The 23898-nt window shown below is 31.5% G+C and overlaps 2 protein-coding genes and 1 pseudogene across 2 annotated transcripts; 2 read left to right on the top strand and 1 right to left on the bottom strand.

The window, feature by feature from the left end:
- Positions 1-5317: 5317 nt before the first annotated feature.
- On the bottom strand, positions 5318-5998 carry LOC102667259 (uncharacterized). Its single transcript, XM_006580703.1, has one exon. It carries the CDS (start codon positions 5996-5998, stop codon positions 5318-5320), a length of 681 nt encoding a protein of 226 aa, XP_006580766.1.
- Positions 5999-15714: 9716 nt separating this feature from the next.
- LOC100801555 (codeine O-demethylase) lies at positions 15715-17576 on the top strand. The gene is made up of 5 exons (XM_041015273.1): positions 15715-15968; positions 16346-16630; positions 16932-17177; positions 17298-17465; positions 17544-17576. The coding sequence occupies exons 1-5, from the start codon at positions 15744-15746 to the stop codon at positions 17574-17576; spliced, it is 957 nt and encodes a 318-aa protein (XP_040871207.1). The 5' UTR covers positions 15715-15743.
- Positions 17577-18005: 429 nt separating this feature from the next.
- Positions 18006-22433, top strand: LOC100801013 (proliferating cell nuclear antigen-like; annotated as a pseudogene).
- Positions 22434-23898: the final 1465 nt, after the last annotated feature.

Here is a 23898-nt window from a genome sequence, read left to right as displayed (position 1 = left end):
AACATTCATGAACAAGATTCCAAAGGAAATGACAAAGGAAACAATGAAGATCCTCCAGAAGAAGGCAAAACCAATGATGTACTCCCAAGAGAATGGAAAACTTCAAGAGATCATCCCCTCGATAACATTATTGGTGATATCTCAAAAGGGGTAACAACTAGACATTCTCTTAAAGATTTATGCAATAATATGGCTTTTGTATCTATGATTGAACCTAAAAATATAAAAGAAGCCATAGTAGATGATAATTGGATCATTGCCATGCAAGAAGAACTAAACCAATTTGAAAGAAACAATGTATGGAAATTAGTAGAAAAACCTGAAAATTATCCTGTCATTGGAACAAAATGGGTTTTTAGAAATAAATTAGATGAACATGGTATAATTATTAGAAATAAAGCCAGGTTAGTAGCAAAAGGGTAATAATCAAGAAGAGGGGATAGACTATGAAGAAACATATGCTCCTGTTGCAAGATTAGAAGCCATTAGAATGCTTTTGGCATATGCATCCATAATGAACTTTAAACTTTATCAAATGGATGTTAAGAGTGCCTTTCTAAATGGCTTAATTCAAGAAGAGGTATATGTTGAACAACCCCCTGGTTTTGAAATTTCTGATAAACCAAACCATGTTTATAAATTACAAAAAGCTCTTTATGGTTTGAAACAAGCCCCTAGGGCATGGTATGAACGATTAAGTAATTTTCTTCTTGAAAAAGAATTCTCCAGAGGTAAAGTGGATACCACATTATTCATAAAAAGAAAGCATAATGATATTTTGTTGGTTCAAATATATGTTGATGATATAATTTTTGGATCCACTAATGATTCATTGTGCAAGGAGTTTTCCCTTGATATGCAAAGTGAATTTGAAATGTCAATGATGGGAGAACTAAAGTACTTTCTGGGATTACAAATCAAGCAAACTCAAGAAGGTATATTCATCAATCAATCCAAATACTACAAGGAATTGATCAAAAGATTTGGGATGGATAGTGCAAAACACATGTCTACACCGATGAGCACTAATTGTTACTTAGATAAAGATGAATCTGGTCAGTCTATAGACATAAAACAATATCGAGGTATGATCGGATCTCTTCTTTATTTATCTGCTAGTAGACCTGATATTATGTTTAGTGTATGCATGTGTGCTAGGTTTCAATCCAACCCCAAACAATCACATCTAAGTGCAGTAAAGAGAATCATGAGATATCTATTAGGAACAATCAATTTAGGATTATGGTATCCTAAGAATTCAACATGTAACTTAATAGGATATTCTGATTCTGATTTTGCCGGATCTAAAACTGATAGAAAAAGTACAAGTGGAACTTGTCAATTTATTGGATCGGCTCTTGTCTCATGGCATAGTAAGAAACAAAACAGTGTTGCTTTATCTACTGCTGAAGCGGAGTATATCTCTGCCGGTAGTTGTTGTGCACAAATTTTATGGATGAAGCAACAATTATCTGACTATGGCATCATTCTTGATCGCATACCTATTAAGTGTGATAATACTAGTGCCATAAATCTATCCAAAAACCCAGTTCAACATTCAAGAACTAAACATATAGAGATTAGACACCACTTTCTTAGAGATCATGTCTTAAAGGGAGATTGTGTATTAGAATTTGTTGATACTAAGAATCAACTTGCTGATATTTTCACTAAACCTCTCCCCAAGGAAGTGTTTTTCTCTATTAGAAGAGAATTAGGTCTCTTAGATGTAAGAGATTTAGAAAAATAGGAATTGATTGGTTGATTGATTGGTTGATTTATTTTTTACCTTTTGATTGTAGATTATTTTGTTTGATCTTGTTTGAATTCTTGTTTTTATGATAGAATTTATGATTTCTTGTGTATATAGTAATTGAATGATTGAATTTAGTGTATTAATAGTAAAAATTAGTCATATAGGATGTATTTGAGCATAAATATAGATATTCTCTTAGAAACTAGCCTAGGATAGGCTCTGGTAATCGATTACCATCCAGTGTAATCGATTACACATGAACAGGCAGCCTGTAATCGATTACAACATCCTGTAATCGATTACCAGAAGGCTTATTGGGCCTGTAATCGATTACCAATACCTGTAATCGATTACAATGCGTCATCTTCTATAAATACTCACGAAATCAGAGCTGCTGCGCAGCCAAAGCTTCCTCCACGTTCTCCTCCATACCTAGAACTTCAAACCTTCGATTCTCACTCAATTCTTCACCAAATCACGTCCCGTAAAGCCCAATCTTCCTCTTTTTCACTCCTCTTTCACTTCCACCGATCAAAATCCAGAAAAACTTCATCAAATGGCATAGCCATCAAAGAAGAGAAAGGGATCATCTTCCACCGCTACCGCTGCTGCCCACCGCCGTCACGGCCCATCCGGAGCACCCACAACACCTATTCCTCCTTCTTTGTCATCTCCAAGATCATCAACACTGTTTTCATCCGATGATCAACGTCTACGGTACCTTTCTCAGTTTTCTTCTAGAATAATCTTAGACCCTAAGTACCTAGACGTAGAGTTCTTTAATGATGAAACGTTTGATTGCTATCAAGTGTTTCAAAATTCTGGTCTTGTTGATTTCATGTCATTTAAATTGCCATATTATCCTGAACTTGTAAAGGTCTTCTACTGCAATTTAAAAATTCAGGATGGTATTATTATGTCTGAGGTGCATGGTACTTCTATGGTCATTGATCAGTCACTTTTCTTTTCTTTGACTCATTTACCCAGTCAAGGTGCACCTTTTGAGGGCACCATTGTTGATGACTGGAAATTTGATTATTCGAGTCATGATGCTCGTCGCATGGTCTGCAATGATCAAGCTGACATGACCGGTAGATTGTTGGCCGGGTCATTAACTTTTGATAATCGCATCATGCATTATATCATTGTTAGAATTTTGCTTCCTCGGTCTTCAAATTTAGCACAAGCCTCTGAGGAGGATTTGATTCTTATGTGGGCTTTTCTAACCGGTCGTCAGATCGACTGGGCCCATTTGGTTCGGTACCGAATGCATAAGGCATTACGGGCCAATGCACCTCTTCCTTATCCACATTTGATTACTCTGTTTTTGCGTCATTTTCAAATTCCGCTTGATGATGAACCCTTTGTTCAAGTCAAGCGTTCCTTTGCAATTGGTGCTGGAGCAGTGACCTCCTTTGGGTATCGTAAAGATCGGAATGGACAATGGCTGAAGAAGGATGCACTCCCTCCTTAAGATGAACGTACTCCTTCACCTCCTCCTCAACGTGAAGATTCCGCACTCATGAATGAAGTCCTCTCCGAATTACGGGGTCTTCGTTCGTATGTTGGTGACCGCTTTGACTCGTTAGATTCACGCTTTGCCGGTATGGACATTCGTCTTACACAGCTTGAAGAGGATGTCGGATACATTCGTCAGAGTTTCGATCTTCCACCACCTCCTCCGTCTTCTTAGCTTTTAGATTCTGATTATTTATCTTTTATAAGCCGTGTATTTTGGCTTTTAGTTTCTTAGAATTTACATTATTATGCTAAGTACTTTGCTTATTTATCTTGTGGTTTTTTTTTAAAAATTTCAGTCTTGGATGTTTTGTGATTGTTGACATTTTCAGTTATTTGGATTCTGGTTTGATTATTTCTTCTTTGTGAGTTTGGCTTATTGTATTTAATACTCTGATACTTATATCTTGCTACTCCATTGTTATAACTGTGATGATTTCCGAGTTCTTTGGCTTTTTGATGTTGCCAAAGGGGGAGAAAAAGGTTGTAGCAAAAGCTTAAGAAAAAGCTTAACAAACTTAGAAATCAAGTGATTATGTATTCCGAAATATAGGGGGAGAAAACGGATGCACATTTTATCTATATACAATTGTTTGTTGCTTGCTTGAATCTTGATTTCAGGTATTGTATTGTCATCATCAAAAAGGGGGAGATTGTAGATGCAATTGGCTTTGATGTTTTGATGATGATCATGATGATGTGTTGCAATTGATACAAATGGGCTTTTCAAGATTAAAATTCAAGACAATACTTCAAGATTACAAGTCACAACATCAAGATGATCACTAGAATATTAGGAAGGGAATTCCTAATTGAATTAGCAAAGGTTTGGCCAAGAGATTTAAATTAAAAAGTGTTTCTCAAAGGTTTTACTCTCTGGTAATCGATTACCAGAGGATGTAATCGATTACCAGTGGCCAAATACGTTTTATAACAGCTATAAAAATTTGAATTCGAAATTTTAGACTGTGTAATCGATTACACAATTTTGGTAATCGATTACCAGCAGTTAGTAAACGTTTTAATTCAAATTTTAAAAAGCTGTAATCGATTACACAATTACTGTAATCGATTACCAGACAGGAATTTCAGAAAAATAATTTCAAGAGTCACAACTTTTCAAAGGCTTTACTCATGACCACCAATGGTCTATATATATGTGACTTAAACACGAAATTGCTCAGAGATTTTCAGTACAACAAAGTGTTTATCCTCTCAAAGAGCAAATTCATTTTATCCTCTTAAGAATTCCTTGGCCAATTCAATTGCAATTCATTAAGGAATTAATTGAGTGCTCAATCTGTAAAATCCATCTCTTTCTAGAGAGATTTGTTCCTCTTCTTCTTCTCATTCTCTAAGGGATTAAGAGACTGTGAGTCTCTTGTTGTAAAGGATCTCTAAACACAAAGGAAGGATTGTCCTTGTGTGTTTAGAACTTGTAAAAGGAATTTACAAGATAGTGGAACTCTCAAGCGGGTTGCTTGGGGACTGGACGTAGGCACAAGGGTGTGGCCGAACCAGTATAAAACTGAGTTTGCATTTTCTCTTCCCTTAATCTCCTTTATTTATTATTGCTTTATATTCATATTCAAGTTGCTTTGTTTGAATTAATATTTAAGAAGATTGTCATTAAGGGAATTCATAACTTGAGTAAAAAGTGAAATAGATTTTTAATTAGGGGAAACAGTTTGGAATATCTTAATTCAACCCCCCCTTCTTAAGATATCTGAGGCCACTTGTCTAACAGCTGATAATTGGGCCTGGCCCATGGAGCAGCTGGGTACGGACAAGGAGGAACGACCCACTGCATCCTTGGCCAAGGCCATTGCTGACCTGTAGGCCAGGGGTTGTTCTGGGGCTGCTGCTGTCTACCCCCGCGATTGCTGCCACCGCCACCTTTACCCCCACCACCAGAGCCTCCCTTTCCAGCGCCTGAGTTATCACGACCACCAGTGTTGTTGCGATTCTTTCTAGAATTACCACGGTTTGAATACCATTTTCACCATTATTTGTGCAGCGTGCTGATGAATGATCATACATCTCTTAAGATTTATCCGAGTCACGAACCACCATGGCGGAGGACGAGGTCTGAGCCGCCTTCTTGAGGCCGGATTCTTCGAGAACAAGCATCGACTGCGCTTGATAAAACTGAGGCAAGGGGTCACTTTGACGGATGAGTGTGGCCACTCCCTTGTAGGGTTCAGTGAGACCGGACACCAATTGCAGAACCAACCTACTGTTATCGACTGGAAAGCAAACGTTCTTGAGTTGATCCGACAATGACTTGAGATGTTGACAGTAAGCAGAGACACTTGAAAAGGCCTCCATGGTTGTGTGGGTGAAATCATACTCAAGTGTAATGACACGAGAGTGTTTGTTATCTTGGAATATATCATACAACCTATTCCAAGCCTCCATTGTCGTGGTGTCGGGTTCAAGAATAGTATGTAAAAGATCATGAGAAATGGTGGCATAAATCCATTGTAGAACGGTGGCGTCTAGTGTTAACCAGAGTTCTATCTCCTCCTCCATTGGTGGCGCCTTCTGCTTGCCATCCTGCGGAGGAATTATATGATCAATTACCATATGGGATTGTGTGTGAATTTTGAAAAGTTCAGCCCATGTCGCGTATTGGACATTTTCCATCTCAAGAATGATTGGGACATGACTCTTGATGTTGGATACAGCAAGAGCAGGATGAAAGGTAGATTTTGAGTCAGGCATGGTGATGGAGAAGAAGGGGAGAAGAAGAAGAAAGGGGATGAACGACGCTAGGGCTTGTGTGCGGAAGGCTGAGGAAGGTTAAAAAATCTTTCCCTAAGCAATCTGATACCATGAAAGAAATTGTTTCCTTGAATAATTCATTAAGCACCATTCGCTTATATACAAGATTACAAGCTAAAGATATGGCTAAAGATAAATCTAATAGATATAACAACTATATAAAATCAGAATATATTATCATATCTTCTAACATTTCTAAAATATAATTTGTATAGAAACATAAGAGAAAGAGCATGTGATATTGTATTTTGGTATAAGGAACCTTCCAGGTTTGAGCCTTATACCTAGTGTTTATGAACTTCCACCAAAGAAAAATGTAGTGACTTAATTGTCTTGAACTACATATTCTTTAACCGGACTTTAGTACACAACTCCTACAATATTGGCGTTCAATTAGGTTCTAATTAGTGGTAGCGCGTTACACAGCCTTGTGCTTGTATCTTGTTTCGTGAGTGTCACTTAGAGATTAGCCCATATCTCACAATGGCGACCCCACCACCACACTCACTAGGTGAATCCTCAAAGAGTGGGTTGTGACCCCCACCCCTACAATAATTGTCATCAGATTCATTAAGATGTATTTTTTTTTTTACCAAAAATACACATATATAAATACCTCAACCTTAATATTGCCACAATTTATAATACACCTCATCATAGGAATGAGAAACGGAATAGCTCTGCCAAATTTCATTTTGGTGTACTTTAGTCAACTAACAATTTCATTGTTGCCCGTTGAACTTCATTCATGGGATCACCAATCACACAGAGACGGGTGTCCATTGTTGTAACTAAATAATGAGCTTTAGTCCCATTCCCCTCGACGACTCAAGTACTTGTTGGCACGTCAACTCTTTTGTAAGCGGATCCGCAATATTATTTTCTGACCTGACAAAGTCAAGAGAAATGACATCATGAGAAATCAAATTTCTTATAGACTTATGTCTCACTCTTAAGTGTCTTATTTTTTCATTAAAATTTGCTAGTCACTTTAGATATAGCAATTTGACTATCACAATGCATTGGAATTGGAGGTATACACTTATTCAACAATGACAAATCGCATAATACATTTTTAAGAAATTCAGCCTCACTTGTAGCAATATTTAAAGCAATAATTTTTGCTTTCATGTGAAATAATAATTTGTCTAGTAGATTTTCATGATACTACACAACCAGCTAAAGCAAAGACATAACCACTTGTCAATTTTATTTCATCAAAATCAAAACTTCAATTTTGTATCACTAAATCCCTTAATTACTTTCCAATCTATCAACTGCATGTGCAATATCAGACGGGCCTAGAGAAGTTTGTCAAATGCAACAAAGAACCGATACTTTGAGAATATTTATGTGAAGAAATTTCTTTACTCAAAATTTTCTTTAACTTGATTGATGAGTCATAAGGAGTAGAAACAGGTTTCACATCAAAATAATTAAACTTCTTCAATAGCTTTTCAACATAGTGTGATTGAGTTAAAACCATGCCATCATTTTTCTTTATAAGCTTAATACCCAAAATCACATCTACAGGACCAAGGTCCTTCATATCAAAATTTTTAGACAAGAAAGATTTCACATCATTTATGAATTGCATATTACTACCAAATATCAATATGTCATTCACATACAAACATAAAATGACACATCCACTATCATCAAATTGTTTCACATACACACATTTATCACTATTGTTGATTTGAAAACCATACAAAAGAATAACTTAATCAAACTTTTGTGTCAATGCTTTGGAGCTTGTTTCAAACCATATAAAGATTTAACGATTTATTTTTTAAGGAAAAAGATTTTCAAAGAACGTGACATCTCTAGATTGCATAATAGTAACATTAGAAATTTCAGTCACTTCTGAATTAACAACTAAGAATCTATAAGTAGTATTATGTAAAAAATATCAAACAAAATACAATTAACATTTTTTTCAATTTTCATTTTCTTATTAATAGGGATATTAACCTTTACTAGACACCCCCACACTTTAAGATATTTCAGATTTGATTCTCTTTTTCTCCATAGCTCATAAAGATTTTTTTTAAATTTTTTTATAAGGTACTCTATTAAGAATACGACATGCAAAATATAAAGTTTCACCAAAGTGTTTATTTTATTGTTTTTGTATGTTATATTTTCACAGGCTGCTTATCTTTTATCAATGAGTTATATATAAAGAGATAATCAGTCAACATGTAGCAACAAAATACTTGCAGTAACAATAATAACGTTAAACAATAGAAATTAAAAAACCAAACAACAAACGTCCTGATTTTAAAGACTTGTGTTCACATGATCATTTGACCAAGTAAAAGATAACTTCTTAAGGCAGGAATGAAAGTAGTGAGATGCTTTTAGTTTTTTCACACAAACTAATTCTGAAAGCATTTTATCTTTAAAACCATCATTAATAAAGAAAACATATTTTAATTTTAAATTTCAAATTATAAGAAAATATTTTTTCAAAAATTAATTTAAAATTTAAAGAAATTAAATAATATAAAAAACATTTTTAATAGAACATAATACTTTGTTTTTTCATCCATTAATTTTTCATGCTTACTAGAAAGGAACTCAATCATATTGATGACAAACATTTTTGATAAAACAGACTATGCAAGAAAAAAGTGATAACTTTTCTCTCTAAGATTGTTAGAAAAAAAAATAAAAAATGAAAGAAATAAATAAGAAGAAAAATGCAAAGCCTTTAATTAAATAACAAAATAATAGTAGCAAAATAAATTTAATTGACAGCACATGAATAATGCATTATAACATACAATAAGTACAAGGAAAAATTAAATCAAGGGAAAGAATTAAATAGTCTGGGTTGAGGCACGTAAACACTATCCTTAAAGAGAAAACGCCCTCATTGCATGGGTAAGAGATTCTGATTGCGCTCTTCTCCCAAGACACGACAACTCGTTGGTTCCGATCTTGTGCAGCAAAAAGATCCCTGAACTTTATGAACCTCAATGTTCTTGCTCTCAAAAATAAGTTTTTTATAGGAAAAGAAAGGGAAAAATTTTTTGTTGGGAGAAAAAAATGAGACTGTGTGCTTGTGTCTTTTTTTAGAAAGGAGGAAATATATATATATATATATATATATATATATATATATATATATAGACATTTATGTAACAACAAAATATGACCATTAAAAACCAAAACAAACGTAACAAACTAGTTAACTCATTCAAACAAAATCTTAAAAAAATCTAAAATAAATATTTTATTTTATAAAATAGAATTAATATAATTAATATATATTTATAAATTTTAAATTAAAACACAAATATTTACCACATAAAATGTGAATAGCAGAAGTTGAGTATAATTATTCACCCTTAAAGAATGTTGAGTGGTAACTGTCAACTATAGTGACTCCATTTTAAAATTACGCATTTAAGGTTGTGTAGCACATTATAAATACTAATTTAAAAAATTGGATCTACACGTTCAATTTTTTTCACATGTTCGTAACACACTGTTTGAAATATTATAGAGCATACTAGTGATTTATTTATTTATTTGTAGGAATCAAATTTTGGTATCAAAGAATTGATGATACTAATTTATGTGTATTACTCAACCAACTGTTTCCTTATTAGAACATACTGTGAATTATATATATATATATATATATATATATATATATATATATATATATATATATATATATATTTGTTTAAAAAATGTGCAATTATAAATTTGTGTAAGGAATTAAGGATTATTAATTAAGGTAAATTATTCTTTCTCTTAGAACTTATGGCAACTGAGCTTAAGAGAGTTTTATTTTAATTCACAAGAAATACAGTTGTCATCTATTTATTCATTATAAATTAATGGGTTAAATATGATTTTTGTCTTCTAAATATTGACCAATATTAGTTTTAATCTTTTAAAAATAATTTCATTGCAGTTGGTCCCTTAAATTTTCCAAATTGTCTTTTAAATCCTTTATTTAACTGTATAATTTTTTTTTCTGTTAAACACTTGCTAGAATGATAGGATTGCGTCATTTTTTATATCAGATGTTAAACCGTTGATATAGAAACGCGTTGTAAAATGTTACTTTTGCACTAATTTCCCTTAAATTTGTAGTTAACTTCAATGACATTTACTATTTTTTACATATTACCAGCCTATAAAACAATCTCAATTTATTCTCCTCTCTTAATTTCTTACAATAAACAGGCATAAAAGAGGAAGAGCTGGGTAGGCTACCCAACAGAGGTAAAGAAGCACTAATTAACGAGGTGTTAACGGTCTATTCTTACTCTCTCTCAGCAGCAAGACCATAGAATAGGAGAACCACTAGATCCGTTGCAATGCCAGTTGACTCAACAAAGAATCAACTTTGTTTGCTTTGGTGCTTTCTTTTATGTCCTTCCTCGGGATATTACCACCAAACCGGATATCCTCATCTTGGATCTAGGTACTTGACTTCCCCCTCTTCCTATGTATGGGGCGAGTAAACTTTGGGTATAAGTAGAGAAATGTTAAACTATGGTTATAGTTAATTAGAAGGTTAAATTAATTGTAAACCTAAACTAAAGTTAAAGGGGATAAATGATTAAATGAATTGATATAGATTATTCGAAAAATTATATAAATATATTTTTAATTTTATAAATACAACTTCCTTTATTGGTGTGACATAATTCACACATTATATTACCATTTAATGATGATATAGATTTTTTTAAAAAATCAAAAGACTAATAAAAAATTTAAATAACTAAAATTATATAAAATCATGTTTATAAGAATTAAAGGTTAAAGACTTAAATCTTGCTAGTTAATTAGCAAATAAATAAAAGCTTAAAAACTTAAAGTTACTTCTAATAATCATAATCATTTTCTAGCTCGAGACTTGTATTAATCTAATTCCCTAATGACATGCACTTTTTACGAGAACTAATTAGCTGATTTTTTTTTGAGATATTAACTGAAATTTTATATGTACTTTATTTTGCCTTTTCTCGAATTTAGCATATGTACACCAAAAAAACTTATGCATATCTGAATGGAATCCAAAACTAATATAAGAGAGAGGAACCGAAAAGGAACAGAGAAGGTAGTGGCTCATATTTTTTGTCCATCAATATACATTATTTGCCCCATAATTATATGACATACCACCGACTAGATAACGAGAAAGAGAAAGGTCGCTACTATACTACTTATCATAACTAATTTATATGAATTCACAAAGCACTACATGCAAAAAAAAACTACACATGAACAAGCATCAACTTCATGTCTCCCAAAGCTAGTGCAACGATGGATATATAAGTTTGCTCTTGTTACCCAAGGGACGGCTTAACTACTTTACACACAATAATATGATAAGGTTGCATGTTTGCTTGCTGAAGCCTAAGGAAAAAAAAAAAAAAAAAAAAGAGAACTAAAATTCTGCCACCGATCGATTGCAGATCTCTAACAACCGCTTCATCGAGCATGTTCCTTTCATTAATCAAAGTTTACGTTATTTGATTTAAAGAAGGCTTTATTGAGTTGAAGGGTTCAACCTTTGTGAGCTACACTAACCACATGTTGAGCCATAAAATTTGATAAAACAACATTAGACATAATTTTTAACTTTGTCTATGTTTGATAAAACTAATTGATAAGTTAGTTGAAATTTTATAAGTCAGCTGAAAGCTTATAAATTATAAATTAGGAGATGAACGACTAAAAATTAGTTGAAAGTTTATAAGTTAGGTGATTTAATTAAAAATATTTGATAAGATTAATTCACAAATGTAAAATAACGTAAAATGATAATTTAAATATTTTTTTATTTAAATTTATTTCTAATAACTCATTCTTAAAAAGTAGGATAACAATTTTTAAATTTTGTATTATAAGAAAATGGTAAAGATTTGGTGATTTAACTCATTGTTTAAACTCAAATTTTTCTTTTTTTTTTCAAAAAACCAAAATTAAATGAAATAAAATTTATTAAAATTATATTGTTTAAAAATCATTTTTTTACATTTTAATACTTTATTAATACTATTATTTTAAAACAAAAAGAAGTTTTTTTAAAATTTTCTTAAACATTTATTTTTTTATTTATACAAAAATAATTTGGAGTATATGTCTCTCACTTGCATAACTACAAAACGATGATACAAATATGATCTTCTATTTGAAATTAATCATATATTTTTAAAAATAAAAATAATTCAACAAATAATTATAAAATTGATATGATTCAAATGATTTCTAGCCTTAAGGAATGATGTGATGATGAAAATTGACGGTTAACTATTATGTGTGTAAAAATTATAAATTAGATAAGAGAAGTTTTTCAAATAATAATAAAAAAAAAGACAAGATAGATTTAAATAAAAGGGTAATTTCAAATAAAATAATAAGGATAAAATTAGGGGGGAAAAAGTAGAAACTTTTAAGTTATCTTATTTTTCATAAGCTATCTCAAGTAGCTTATTTTGATAAGTTACTCACTAGAAAAAAAAAATGAGTTTTAACATCGTCTGATTAACATCGGTTATTTAAAAATCGATGTCGTTAAGCACTTATAATATCGGTTTTTAAATGACCGATGTTATAAATGCTTAACAACATCAATTTTCAAATAACCGATGTTAATATAAACTATTTTTTAATTATTTATATATTTTTTAAAAAAATCATATATTGAGTTATTAATTATATTTTAATTAAAACATATAATAATTAATAAACAATAATAAATTCAAAAGGTAAGCATTTAAAAATTAAACTAAATTTTTAAAATGAATTTCATAATTTTAATTTTATTATTTCATGATTATCATTTAAATATAACACACATTTATATAAATTATTTGATATTAGTTCATTTGAAAATAAAAAAAAATTGTTTTTAATAATAGAGTTTAACTTTATAGAATTTTTTTATAGAATGTTGGTAAAAACAATTATATCGTAAAAACATTAAAATTTATTATTAATATATTTTATTTAATTATTATAAAAATAAATTTTTTTTTCTTTTTAAAAAGGTAAATGAAAAATATTGTTTAAAAATTCTATAAAATCCTACTATATTTATATTATTGTATTATCATTAAATTTAAAGTAATTAAATAATTAAATATATGTTACAATGGTTTAATTTAAATATATGTTACAGTGGTTTAATTTAAATAATTAAATAATTATAGTTATCTGGTATATTTGTAGGATTTTAAAAAAATTGATATTTTCATTATTTGTAAACAAATTTTTCAGAACAAAAATAAAAATATTTTTATTAGGCACGAAAATTATTTTTAAGTCTTTAAATTTATAGTTAATTATAATCCACATGTAATTTATTTTTATTACATTTGTCATTTTTTTTATTATTTTTAACCTCATTTGTTAATTATGTGAAATTTTTGTTAATAAATTTAATAAAAAAATTATTTAGGAAAGAAGAAACAAAGAAAAAAATTATATTTAAATAGTGATGAATTTTTTTGTCAAAAGTTATTTTAATACTCAATTAAATATACTTTTTTAGATTTACTTAATAAAAATTTAAATTTCAATCCAGTTCATTGAAATTTAATATAAATAATTTTACAAACTATGTAGTGTAGGTAAAACCTTATACCTAAAGCCAAATTGTAGGTAAAATAAAAAAGATTTTTCTGCCTTAGAAAATTCTTATTCTAATTTTTAATATTTATTGCTGCCCCTCTAGAGAGATTTTTAATTTTTAAAAAGATTTTTAATAATTTGTACCCAAAGAATATTTAAAGAACAATTTAGCCTTCAATTGGCACCCCCTTCCCTCCTCTGCACCGTGGTCGTTTTTGATAACTATGAGGGACTCTTGGATGATATGCTATGCGATTTGATCTCTTTCTCCAAGGAATCACCGTCGTCGTTGGTGAGCGAGGGGGATGAAGATTTATTAGAACCATATGAAATTGAGATCTCTCTAAAATGCTTGCTTTTGCTTCTTCTCTCTAAAACTACATCCTTGGAATCAGAGTGAAGATTGAAAATCAGGCTAAACAGAGTTTTCTTCATTCTCGAAAGTCAAAACTTTCCCCTCATTTTCATTCTTCTTTCAAGTATCATCATCCTTCACTCTTTTCTTCTAATAAACTCTCTATTTTTGTTTCTTGAAGGAATTAGGGTTTTTATTTTCTTCTTCTTTTTGTTTCGTTTTGGTAATTAATCTGATAACCAATGATTTTCTTTGGTTTCATGCGCTAGAAGTGTTTGATTAGGTTTACATGTCATGACATTTTTTTTTTGGCTGGTAAACTTTTTAGACTTGTGTGGTTGATAATCGCTGTTTGTATTTGGTTGTTGTTTGATGTTTTATGGTTTTTAAGGTTCCTATAATTAATTCCATACTAATGGTTTTGGTTCCTCATATTTTTCGTTCTTGTTAATCATCATGTGTCCTCAATCTTCAAAACTTCCATTGTTAAGAGAGAGATTGCACATAGAAAACATGAAAATGATCATAGTCCTAACCTATAAAAGCTCTAACCGTGTGTTCTTCCGAAGCATGTAAGCGGTGTGGTGTGGTGACTCTCGTGGTTTCCAATGTAGCTTTTCATCATTCAATCTAAGGTTGTCGAAACGTTACACAAAATTTCTCATCTGCTCGCATTTATTATGTGATTATTACTATTAGCACTTGTTTATCCTTTTGTTTCAGGCACACACAGACCATCAAGTCATCTTTCTAGTCTTCTGATAACTATGGTATGTTGACCTGCTACTTTTGAATTTTTTGTGCTATAATTTTAATTCTTCAAACAACAATAATAAGAACAATTCTAAATTTGAATGGATTGGGACTTGGTTCGTTTTAATCCAAACTTGATCAGTGTCACTGATTGGCTTGATAGAGTATCCGACCATGCCTTGGAACGTAACTATCCAAGTGTTGGACAATTTTTTTCTTTTGATCGTGATAATTTTATTGCTCCTAGTTTTTCTGTTAACATTTTTTCCCTTTTTGCTTTTAAAAAAAAATCAGGCGTATTATAGAGATGATCAATATGCAACCTTTGAACAGTTTTATCGTTGTTACCCTTTTTCCTTCATTGAGAAGGTACGATCACTGATTTATCCTGATGCCTATAATATTTATAATAACTTCCTTTGCTAATCCTCAGTTTCTTTCAGAGGAAACAAAAGAAAAGGTGAGAGAATTTTGAAATTTGAATTTTAGAGAAAAAAATTCTCTTCTATTATCCTTATTTTCTTTCTTGTCATCCAAACATGTCATAAAAAATTTCTATTCACAAAGTCAACATATTCCTTGGGATTTATATTTGTACATGTGTTAAGCATCCATTGATAAAGGGATTTGCTCTATGGTCACTGGCTATAGATTGCTGACTATACTAGTTTATGAGTGACATTGCAGCATCCTTTACATGCATACAAATTTGGGCTCAACACTCTCTTTAAAAAAAGAAAAGTGTTTACATCTGCACATGATTATTCTTAAACTGATTCCTTGTCCTCTTGATTATGCAGCCAGATCTGGAAAAAGGTGATAAAAGTATGTACCAACAGCTTACATTTTACTTCTTTGATTCAAAACATTTATGAAACTTTGATATCTTGTTTTTGCCTATAGAATTTCTTATGACAATTTTTGTTGCCTTTAGTTATCATGACAAATCTTCCATACTAATGTGAAGCAATGGAAGTAACAGCTGCTCCAGTGCCTTATGTCCAAGAAATTGCAAAGGCATTGACCATAGTGCCTGAGCGTTATGTTCGACCAGTTCATGAACATCCTATATTATCTAACTCTACACCTTTACCTGAAATTCCTGTCATTGACTTGAGCAAATTGTTGTCTCAAGACCATAAGGAGCATGAACTCGAGAGGCTTCACTATGCATGCAAAGAATGGGGTTTCTTTCAGGTTTGTCATAAATAAATAGAACATGGCTAGATAAAATTTTGTACTACTATATTGGATATAGACATAATATGTGTTACTTTTTAGTTTATATAGGTCAAACTAAGGACTTTGATCATGAATTTGGTTTTTAAATTTTATGTATGATTTAGTCTATTGTTTTTAAGAATTTTTCATGTTTCTTTAATAAAATGCTAAATTTATATGTTTCTTACTTTTAAAGTTCGTGATCAAATTTATAAATATAAAAATACAATGATCTTAAACATGTTTAACTAAAAGTACAGGTCTGAAGAAATATGTTTTGCCAGGATGATTTACTTATTACTCATGTTGTAATGTTTTAGCTAATATCATGCGCAAATTAACCATGATTACAACTAATTAATCAGGGAGTGGACTCTTCATTGGTGGAAAAAGTGAAGAGAGGTGCTCAAGGATTATTCGATCTTACAATGGAAGAGAAGAAAAAGTTTGGGCAGAGAGAAGGAGAAGCTGAGGGATATGGTCAACTCTTCATGGTTTTAGAGGAACAGAAGTTAAAGAGTGGGCATATTTGTTTTTCATGTTCACTTTGTCACCAAATAAGAAAAGATGGACTGTGGATTCCAGTTAAACCCCTCCCCAATGCTTTCATCATAAACCTTGGTGACATGTTGGAGGTAATTAATCCTCTTTTTTTTTACAATCTATTAGCTTGATAAAATAAGTTTTTTTAACCATGTTATTAGTGCAAAATATCTATTGACTTTGTCAATGAATAATTTTTGCTTGAAAACATTTCATGTCTCCCCTCTTAACTAGGTTTTTTTATCTATAAGTCTCGATCCTAAGATCTTAGTTCAACTACTCATTAATTCATAAAACAGTTTAAATTAGAGAAAATATTTTTTTTCTAATGTTTTCAATTCTTACAAACAGTGATTAATTTGTTCTTACCTTATCAACTAATTAATTTGCTAGGTGATGAGTAATGGAATCTACCAAAGCATAGAGCACGGGGCAACAGTTAACTCAGAGAAAGAGAGACTTTCCATAGCCACATTTTATAGCACTGCTATAGATGCAATTATATGTCTAGCACCAAGCTTTGTAACTCCAAAAACACCAGCAATGTTCAAACCAATCAGCGTGGGAGATTACTTCAAAGGATACCTTGCACAAGAAATTTGCGGGAAATATTTCCTTGTGACACTTACAAGAAATCAAGTAAGTTAAATGTTTCTGGAAATTATATTTATTGCTGGACATCCTTGTTTACTAAATGTGCCCATGTATATTGCTTCTTGAAGTTGAATTCACCAAGTTTGAGGTGGTTGCAACATTCAGACAGCTTTAATCCTTATTCATCATGGTGAGTCGTTATGGAATGAGAAGAACTTATTCATAGGGTGTGTTGATGTCCTTCTAAGCAAGAAGGGTATAGACGAGGCAATTGAAGCTGGGAAAAGAATTAGCAGCATTCCTTCTGAAGCTGGAGTTTATGCCTATACTAGGGTATGCTGTTTATAGCCCTTTTAAGACCCTTTCTTTTTTTGATGAAATGTTTAACAATAGATATTATTTGTTTGGAAGGCTGCAATGGTACTTGCAGACCTCTACCAATAGATTGAATAGAACATAAAAATGGTTTTGCTTGTGAAATTATTTGTCACGTGCCTCTATGTGCTATGTTATTACTTATATGATTGTTATTGATGATTGTTGTTGTTATGTGTTCTTCTTGTTAAACTAAGAAAGTTTCGTGAATTTCATGAATTTCTTTGTATATAGAGTGCATAACATGAGACTCTTATGCAGTAAAAAAAACATGAGACTCTTATAGTCTTATTATAATTATGATAAATGGGAATTTAAAATCTAGAATATTAAATGAACAAAACTGGACACTCTTTATACAACATCAATTAATAAACAAATATTAGTTCTATGATCATCTTAGTTTCTTAAGCAATTAGCCAAGCTATCTAGAGGAAGCTCCCTTCAACTTCTTTGCAACAGGAAACTCCCTCTTTTTATATTCAAGGGTAGTTAGCTATGGGCAAGCTTTGCCTTGCTGAAGGGAAGCTAGCTAAGCATTATATTCCTCTGTTTGTACAGGTTAGGCCTATGGCTTTGACTGTTTATGTTATATCTCATGGACTGTGATATTTTTCTCACCTCTCCTAATCAAAATATATTATGTTTCAAAATATGCAGGAGCTTGAAGAGAGCAAATTTGCAGCTCTTCAAAATATGCGAGAAAACCAAGGTCTTGATAAAGGGAATATGGCTGAAATTGATGGCTATCAAAACTTGTTTAGTTTGATGAAATAGAGGTTTCTGAGTTTCAAGAACCCAAAATATATGTAAGAGTCTGGTTGTACATTTTTTTAGCTTTGCAAAAATTTATTTCTTCTTGTTAGTATAGAGTCTTATAAGCTATATTTCTTCTAGACAAAAAAGAGTTGGAGCATTTTCAAGCCCTTGCTGAAGCTCAATTTCCAAAGGTGATAACATATTTACCTAGTCCATTTGGCATTTAATTTATTTGTTTCTAAATTGCTCACTCTTTTTTTCATGAATAATTTATAAAACATCATATTTTAGCTTAATTTATTGGTTTGGCATTTAATTTATTTGTTCCTAAACTGCTCACTCTTTTTTTCATGAATAATCTATAAAACATCATATTTTAGCTTAATTTATTGGTTATGGTGGTCTTTAACTGATAAATCCAAGTATAGTTTATGGTAATTGTTTATGCAAACTAGGGGAATAACCGATGTTGTTAGTGCCAGTTAACGATGTTATTAGTGCCAGTTAACATCGGTTATTTAAATAATCGATGTTGTTAGTGCCAGTTAACATCAATTATTTAAATAATCGATGTTGATATGTAAATTTATAACTTTCTTTTTTCAAAATTCTTATCATATAATATCGGTTATTTAAATAACTGATGTTGTATTTATTAGTTAACATCAGTTTTGAAAAACCAATGTTAATGATATTACTTTAACATCGGTACTTTCAACATCGATTAATAACCGATGTTGAAAGTCTTAAATAACCGATGTAAAAACCTTATTTCCTAGTAGTGACTTGAGATACCTTATGAAAAATAAGCTACTAAAATAAGCTTATGTATCAAACAAGTTTATTTTAGTAAAATGAGTTTATAAGCTCCTCAAAGGTCTTACCAAACATAGCATTCATCTTTGATTTTTTGTTTGAAAAAATAATAATTTGTATATCTTTGGAATATTTGATCATTTTTAATTAAATTTTTAAATTATTTTTGTTTCAATTGAGTCTCATAACTTGTATTAACTTTTTAATTAGGTCTTTGTTGGAACCTAATTAAAAAACAAACACAAGTTTATGGACTCAATTAAGAAAAATAGTTCAAGGACCTATTTAAAAATGATTAATAATTCAAAGATTCAATTAAAAATTGTCAAGTCTCTTCAAGTCAGTATTTTCACCTCAATAGAGTAAGATTACTAAGTTTAGAATCTATAGAGGTAAAAATAGTAGCTTGCAGCGATAAAAACACTGACATATATAGACTTTGCTACTTTTAACTAGGTTCTTTAACTATTGCAGTTTTTAAATGAGTTCTTATGTTTTTTTAAATAGGGTCCCTACACTTGTATATCAAATTTCACAAAATTTGACAGAGAAAATAAAAATATTATGGGAGAAGGAAAAAAATGTGATCCTAACTAAATTATCCTTTATGCGATGTTGTGAAATAAGTGAGAATTTATACCATAACATCATTATCTTATGATAATAGTAGCAACGATGGTGGGTGATATGTTTTTATTTATTTAAAAAGTAAATTTGAATTGGCAAATTTAAATTATTTGTAAATATTAGAACCGCTTATTATTATGAATGATTAGGGTGTACATATTTTTTGGGTTTCCATGATATTGATATAAAGTATTGACTAGTTTTGTCAATAACGGCTAGAAAATCTAACTAACCATTTATAGTGGGGTCTTCCTTTTTAACATTATTTTTTTCATTCACCTGGACTCAACACATGAAACCTTTTTTAAGGGATTTGAGCTCAATTTCACTCGGACGAACAACATGGTGGTAAATGTGCACACTTAGAACTGTCAAAATGAGCTTGGCTTGATGGGTTAGGGCATGCACAAAAATTATAGGTCTGGTTTTCAATCGACCCTATTTTGGCCCAATATTATTTAATTTTTTTTTCCTTTTAAATGTATATAATTTAGGTAAAAAGAAAAACAAAATGGATAAATTTGGGTCAACTCAATGGGCCAATGAGTTAGGCTAGGCCATAAAAGTGCAACTCATATGGAATACGACTTGGGCCAGGCCAAGTGATTTAATGCTTGGCCAAATTTATCTAGCTAGGTTGAACCACCCACTTTGGCAACTCTATGGACACTTTATCCTCTAAAATATATAGGTGGCACTTTAGAAAAACTCAATCCCTTATTATATTATTGAACTATGGAGTATATATTTATGGCTTAAAAAAATGAAAAAATTCTAAAAATTTATTTCTTTTATCTCTTATTTCTTTCATTTCACCCTTTTATGTAACTAAACAATTGAAATTAAATTTCTCTATTTCTTTTTATCTAATTTTATCAAGGCTTAAATATATTTTTGGTTTCTAATAAATATCCATTTTTTTTGTTTGGTCCCTAATAATTTTTTCCTTCGGATCAGGTCCTTAATATTTGAAATTTTTTGTCTTAGATCTCTATCATTAGTCGAGATCTGTTAACTACCTACGTGGTCGTTAACTGGCCACACAGACATGCTATGTGTGATGCCACGTGTAATCTTTTTCTGACCGAGATTACATGTGGAAAAAAGTTTTTTTTATACAAAAAGTAAAAAATGATGTCGTTTTGCATGTTAAAAAATTTCTTTTTTTTTCTCTATTAAGAAAACTATATCACCCCATTACTCATGCAATGATGTTGTCCCTGTAACCAACACTCACACCCTTTAGTCTTGTAGCCACAACGAAGCTTAGAGCAGTGAGCAGTGAGTAGTGAGCATGGCTATCGTCACAGAAGAATAGAGCAACCCACACACTCACACTCACAAATTCCACCACCAAGCCCAACAACAACCCTTCTCTTTCTGGTTCTACTGCACCCTCTCTATCTTCCTCCTCGCTTTCTTCTTCATCTTCACCTCCTCCACCCTCTCCCCCCAAGACTCCAAAACCTGGTTCCTTACCCCTTCCCTCCCCTTTCTGTCACCACTATTCCAACGACCACACCATCAAGGTCCAAACGCACCATCAAGGGTTCCTTCACTTGTTGCACAAGAAAGACGATTCGAGGTTCCAAAACAGCGACGTCGAAGAAAAGAAGCCTCTGCCGTTGTAGTCGAGGTTTCAACTATTGTTTCTATTTTTCTCTAAAAAAATAGATTTTATCTTTGAAATGTTAGGGTTTTTCATAAAGAATGGTTTTTTTTTCAAATGCATTGATGTTTTCAGGTTTATGCTGCAGTTATTTGGTTCAAGATTCCCAAATTTCAGGATTTTGGGGGTTTCTTTTATTGAGGAAGTATTTATGCATTGTATAGCTCTAGATTCTGAAGCCTTGAACTTTTTAATGTTAAAAATGATGCAATTTTAGTTTGACTTATGTTTTAGGGTTGTGTTTTATAGTGCAAGATAAGATTTCTGATTTTGAGATGAAGCTGATGGACATTGACAGTGAGCACCTTGGGATTCAAGAGGCATATCATGTCATGCCATTGTTAAGATGCCATCCTCTGAGTTTGCTAAGATTTGCAAGGATCTCAGTAGTATTGGTGACACTAGTAATTTTTTTTTTTGCTTCTCTATTTCAGTGGTTCGTTAATGTTTGATTGCTTTGTTGAGAAATTTATGTTGATAAATGTTGGGTGTATTGTTGTGTATGTTGAAGTTTTCATTTTGATTACTAAGGAAGGTGTAAAGTTTTCCACCAAAGGAGACATTGGAACTACCAATATAGTTTGCAAGCAGAATAATTTTGTGGACAAGGTGAGATATTGTTTTCCTTCTCATTATTTCTGTACCACTTGTGATTTTTTAGCTTAATAGTCAATTATTGAATTGCATAGTGGTGGACTTTTTTACATGGTTGTAATTTTTGGTTAATGTTACAGCCTGAAGAAGCTATTGTCATTGAGATGAATGAGCCATTGTCCAACACAATTACCATTAGTCTGTCAAATGAGCCGCCATTTGTAGTTGAGTACAAGATTGCTAAGATGGGTTATGTGCGGTTCTATTTGGCTCTCAGGATAAAAGAGGATGAAAAAGATACGAAACCTCAAGTTTAATCTACCTATTAGATGTTCGGTTAGGATATTAGGATTTTAATGCCTTTTGAACTTGTAATTTTCATTATAAATCTTCCGTTGAAGATATTTTAACCTTGTAAGCAACAAATTGGCATTTTGTGGATTTCTTAGATGTGTATTGGTTCCCTGCCGCCTTATTTTCCTCCAAATTTATTGTTTAGAACAATGCGAAACAATTGGTGTGCATTTTTATTGTTGATGCATTTTTATTTTTGTGAACTAGAACAACTTCATAACAAAATATTGCATGTAAGCAAAAACCTTGAGTTAACCATATAATAGTCTTGCTTCTACATTTGATATGGATATTTTCACTTAAAAGATTCATACATTTCTTCTTTGAAAAAAAAAAAGAAAGCTAACTTCATATGTTAATCCTTGGGAGAAGATGATACTAAATTTTGATCAATCAACAATAGGGTGGAAAAGGAAATGAGAGGTAGTAAAGTTGAAAATACCTCAAAGAAAAAAAAGCAAAGAATAAAAGTTGAATAAACCATCCATCTGAGCCAATTTTCAAGCTGAAGTTAGAGTAATCAATGCCCATATACATAAGGTTTCTTTATAAACGATCAACATGAAGAGAAAAAAAAAAGAAAAACATTGATTAAAAGAAAATAAAACGCAGACTTGTCATACACACATTTAGCGAAAACCCCTCAAAGCTTTTGAGTTGCCATCTACCACAAGCAACGTGCTATTTTATTTTATTTTTAAAAAATAATTTAATTCATTTAAGTTGTTCTAAAGCAGAACCTGAAAAAATTGAAAACCCTAGAAAAAACAAAGAAGCAATTTTGTGATACCCTATAAACCCAGAAGAACAAAAATCAAGAAAACTCAGAGAAAAATCAAAGCAAGTCCAAGAAGAAGAAGAAGAAACGAAAAAATAAGTAAAAGGGTGTTCCCGAGAAATGAAAAAGAAAAGATCTTTTTGTTTTTAGGTTGTGGGAATTGAAGGTGAGAATGAAGAATGGATAGGTGCTGGTGTTGGATTAGGGGTGTGGAGTTGAATGAAGACCCAAGTATTTGTGTGTGTCCACAACAACATCACCATGTGTCCCATCTCATGTTTATGTTTATAATACCAAAAATACACCAAGCTTAGTTGCAATGAGGCTCCGCAACATGATCGTGGTGACCACGACCATGAACGTGGCGACGCCGAACAACAAGGTCGTCGCACTACAGGGGCTCATATTGCTGCACCTGCCTCTATTCGACGACAAAATAGAGAAACAAAAGGGAGGAGAGAGAATGCAGGATCAAGGAAAACAAAGTTGAAGGAAAACGACATCATTTTTTACTTTTCTTTTTTTTAAAAAAAACTTTTTTTCACGTGTAATCTCGGTTAAACAAAGATTACACGTGACATGCTTGCGTGCCAGTCACGCAGGCAGTTAACGGATCTCAGACAAAAATTTTCAAATATTAGAGACTATCCGAAGAAAAAAATTTATTAGAAACCAAATGAAAAAAAAATCTCAAGAGCCAAAAACATATTTAAGTATTTTATCAATAATACAAATTTCCACTTCAATTATACTTTCATTTCTATTATTTGTTTTTTTTCCTAGTTTTAATGATG

This window comes from Glycine max, chromosome 5, assembly GCF_000004515.6.
Source record: "Glycine max cultivar Williams 82 chromosome 5, Glycine_max_v4.0, whole genome shotgun sequence".
NCBI classification, from domain to species: domain Eukaryota; kingdom Viridiplantae; phylum Streptophyta; class Magnoliopsida; order Fabales; family Fabaceae; genus Glycine; species Glycine max.
Note: the sequence above shows the minus strand (reverse complement) of the source record. Positions and strands in the feature narration are given on the sequence as shown.

Coding starts and splice junctions, on each gene's coding strand:
- LOC102667259 (XM_006580703.1), bottom strand. CDS start 5,998: ATGCCTGACTCAAAATCTACCTTTCATCCTGCTCTTGCTGTATCCAAC.
- LOC100801555 (XM_041015273.1), top strand. CDS start 15,744: ATGGAAGTAACAGCTGCTCCAGTGCCTTATGTCCAAGAAATTGCAAAG. Junction 16,631..16,931: donor ACCTTGGTGACATGTTGGAG/GTAATTAATCCT, acceptor TTAATTTGCTAG/GTGATGAGTAATGGAATCTA. Junction 17,178..17,297: donor TGACACTTACAAGAAATCAA/GTAAGTTAAATG, acceptor TGCAACATTCAG/ACAGCTTTAATCCTTATTCA.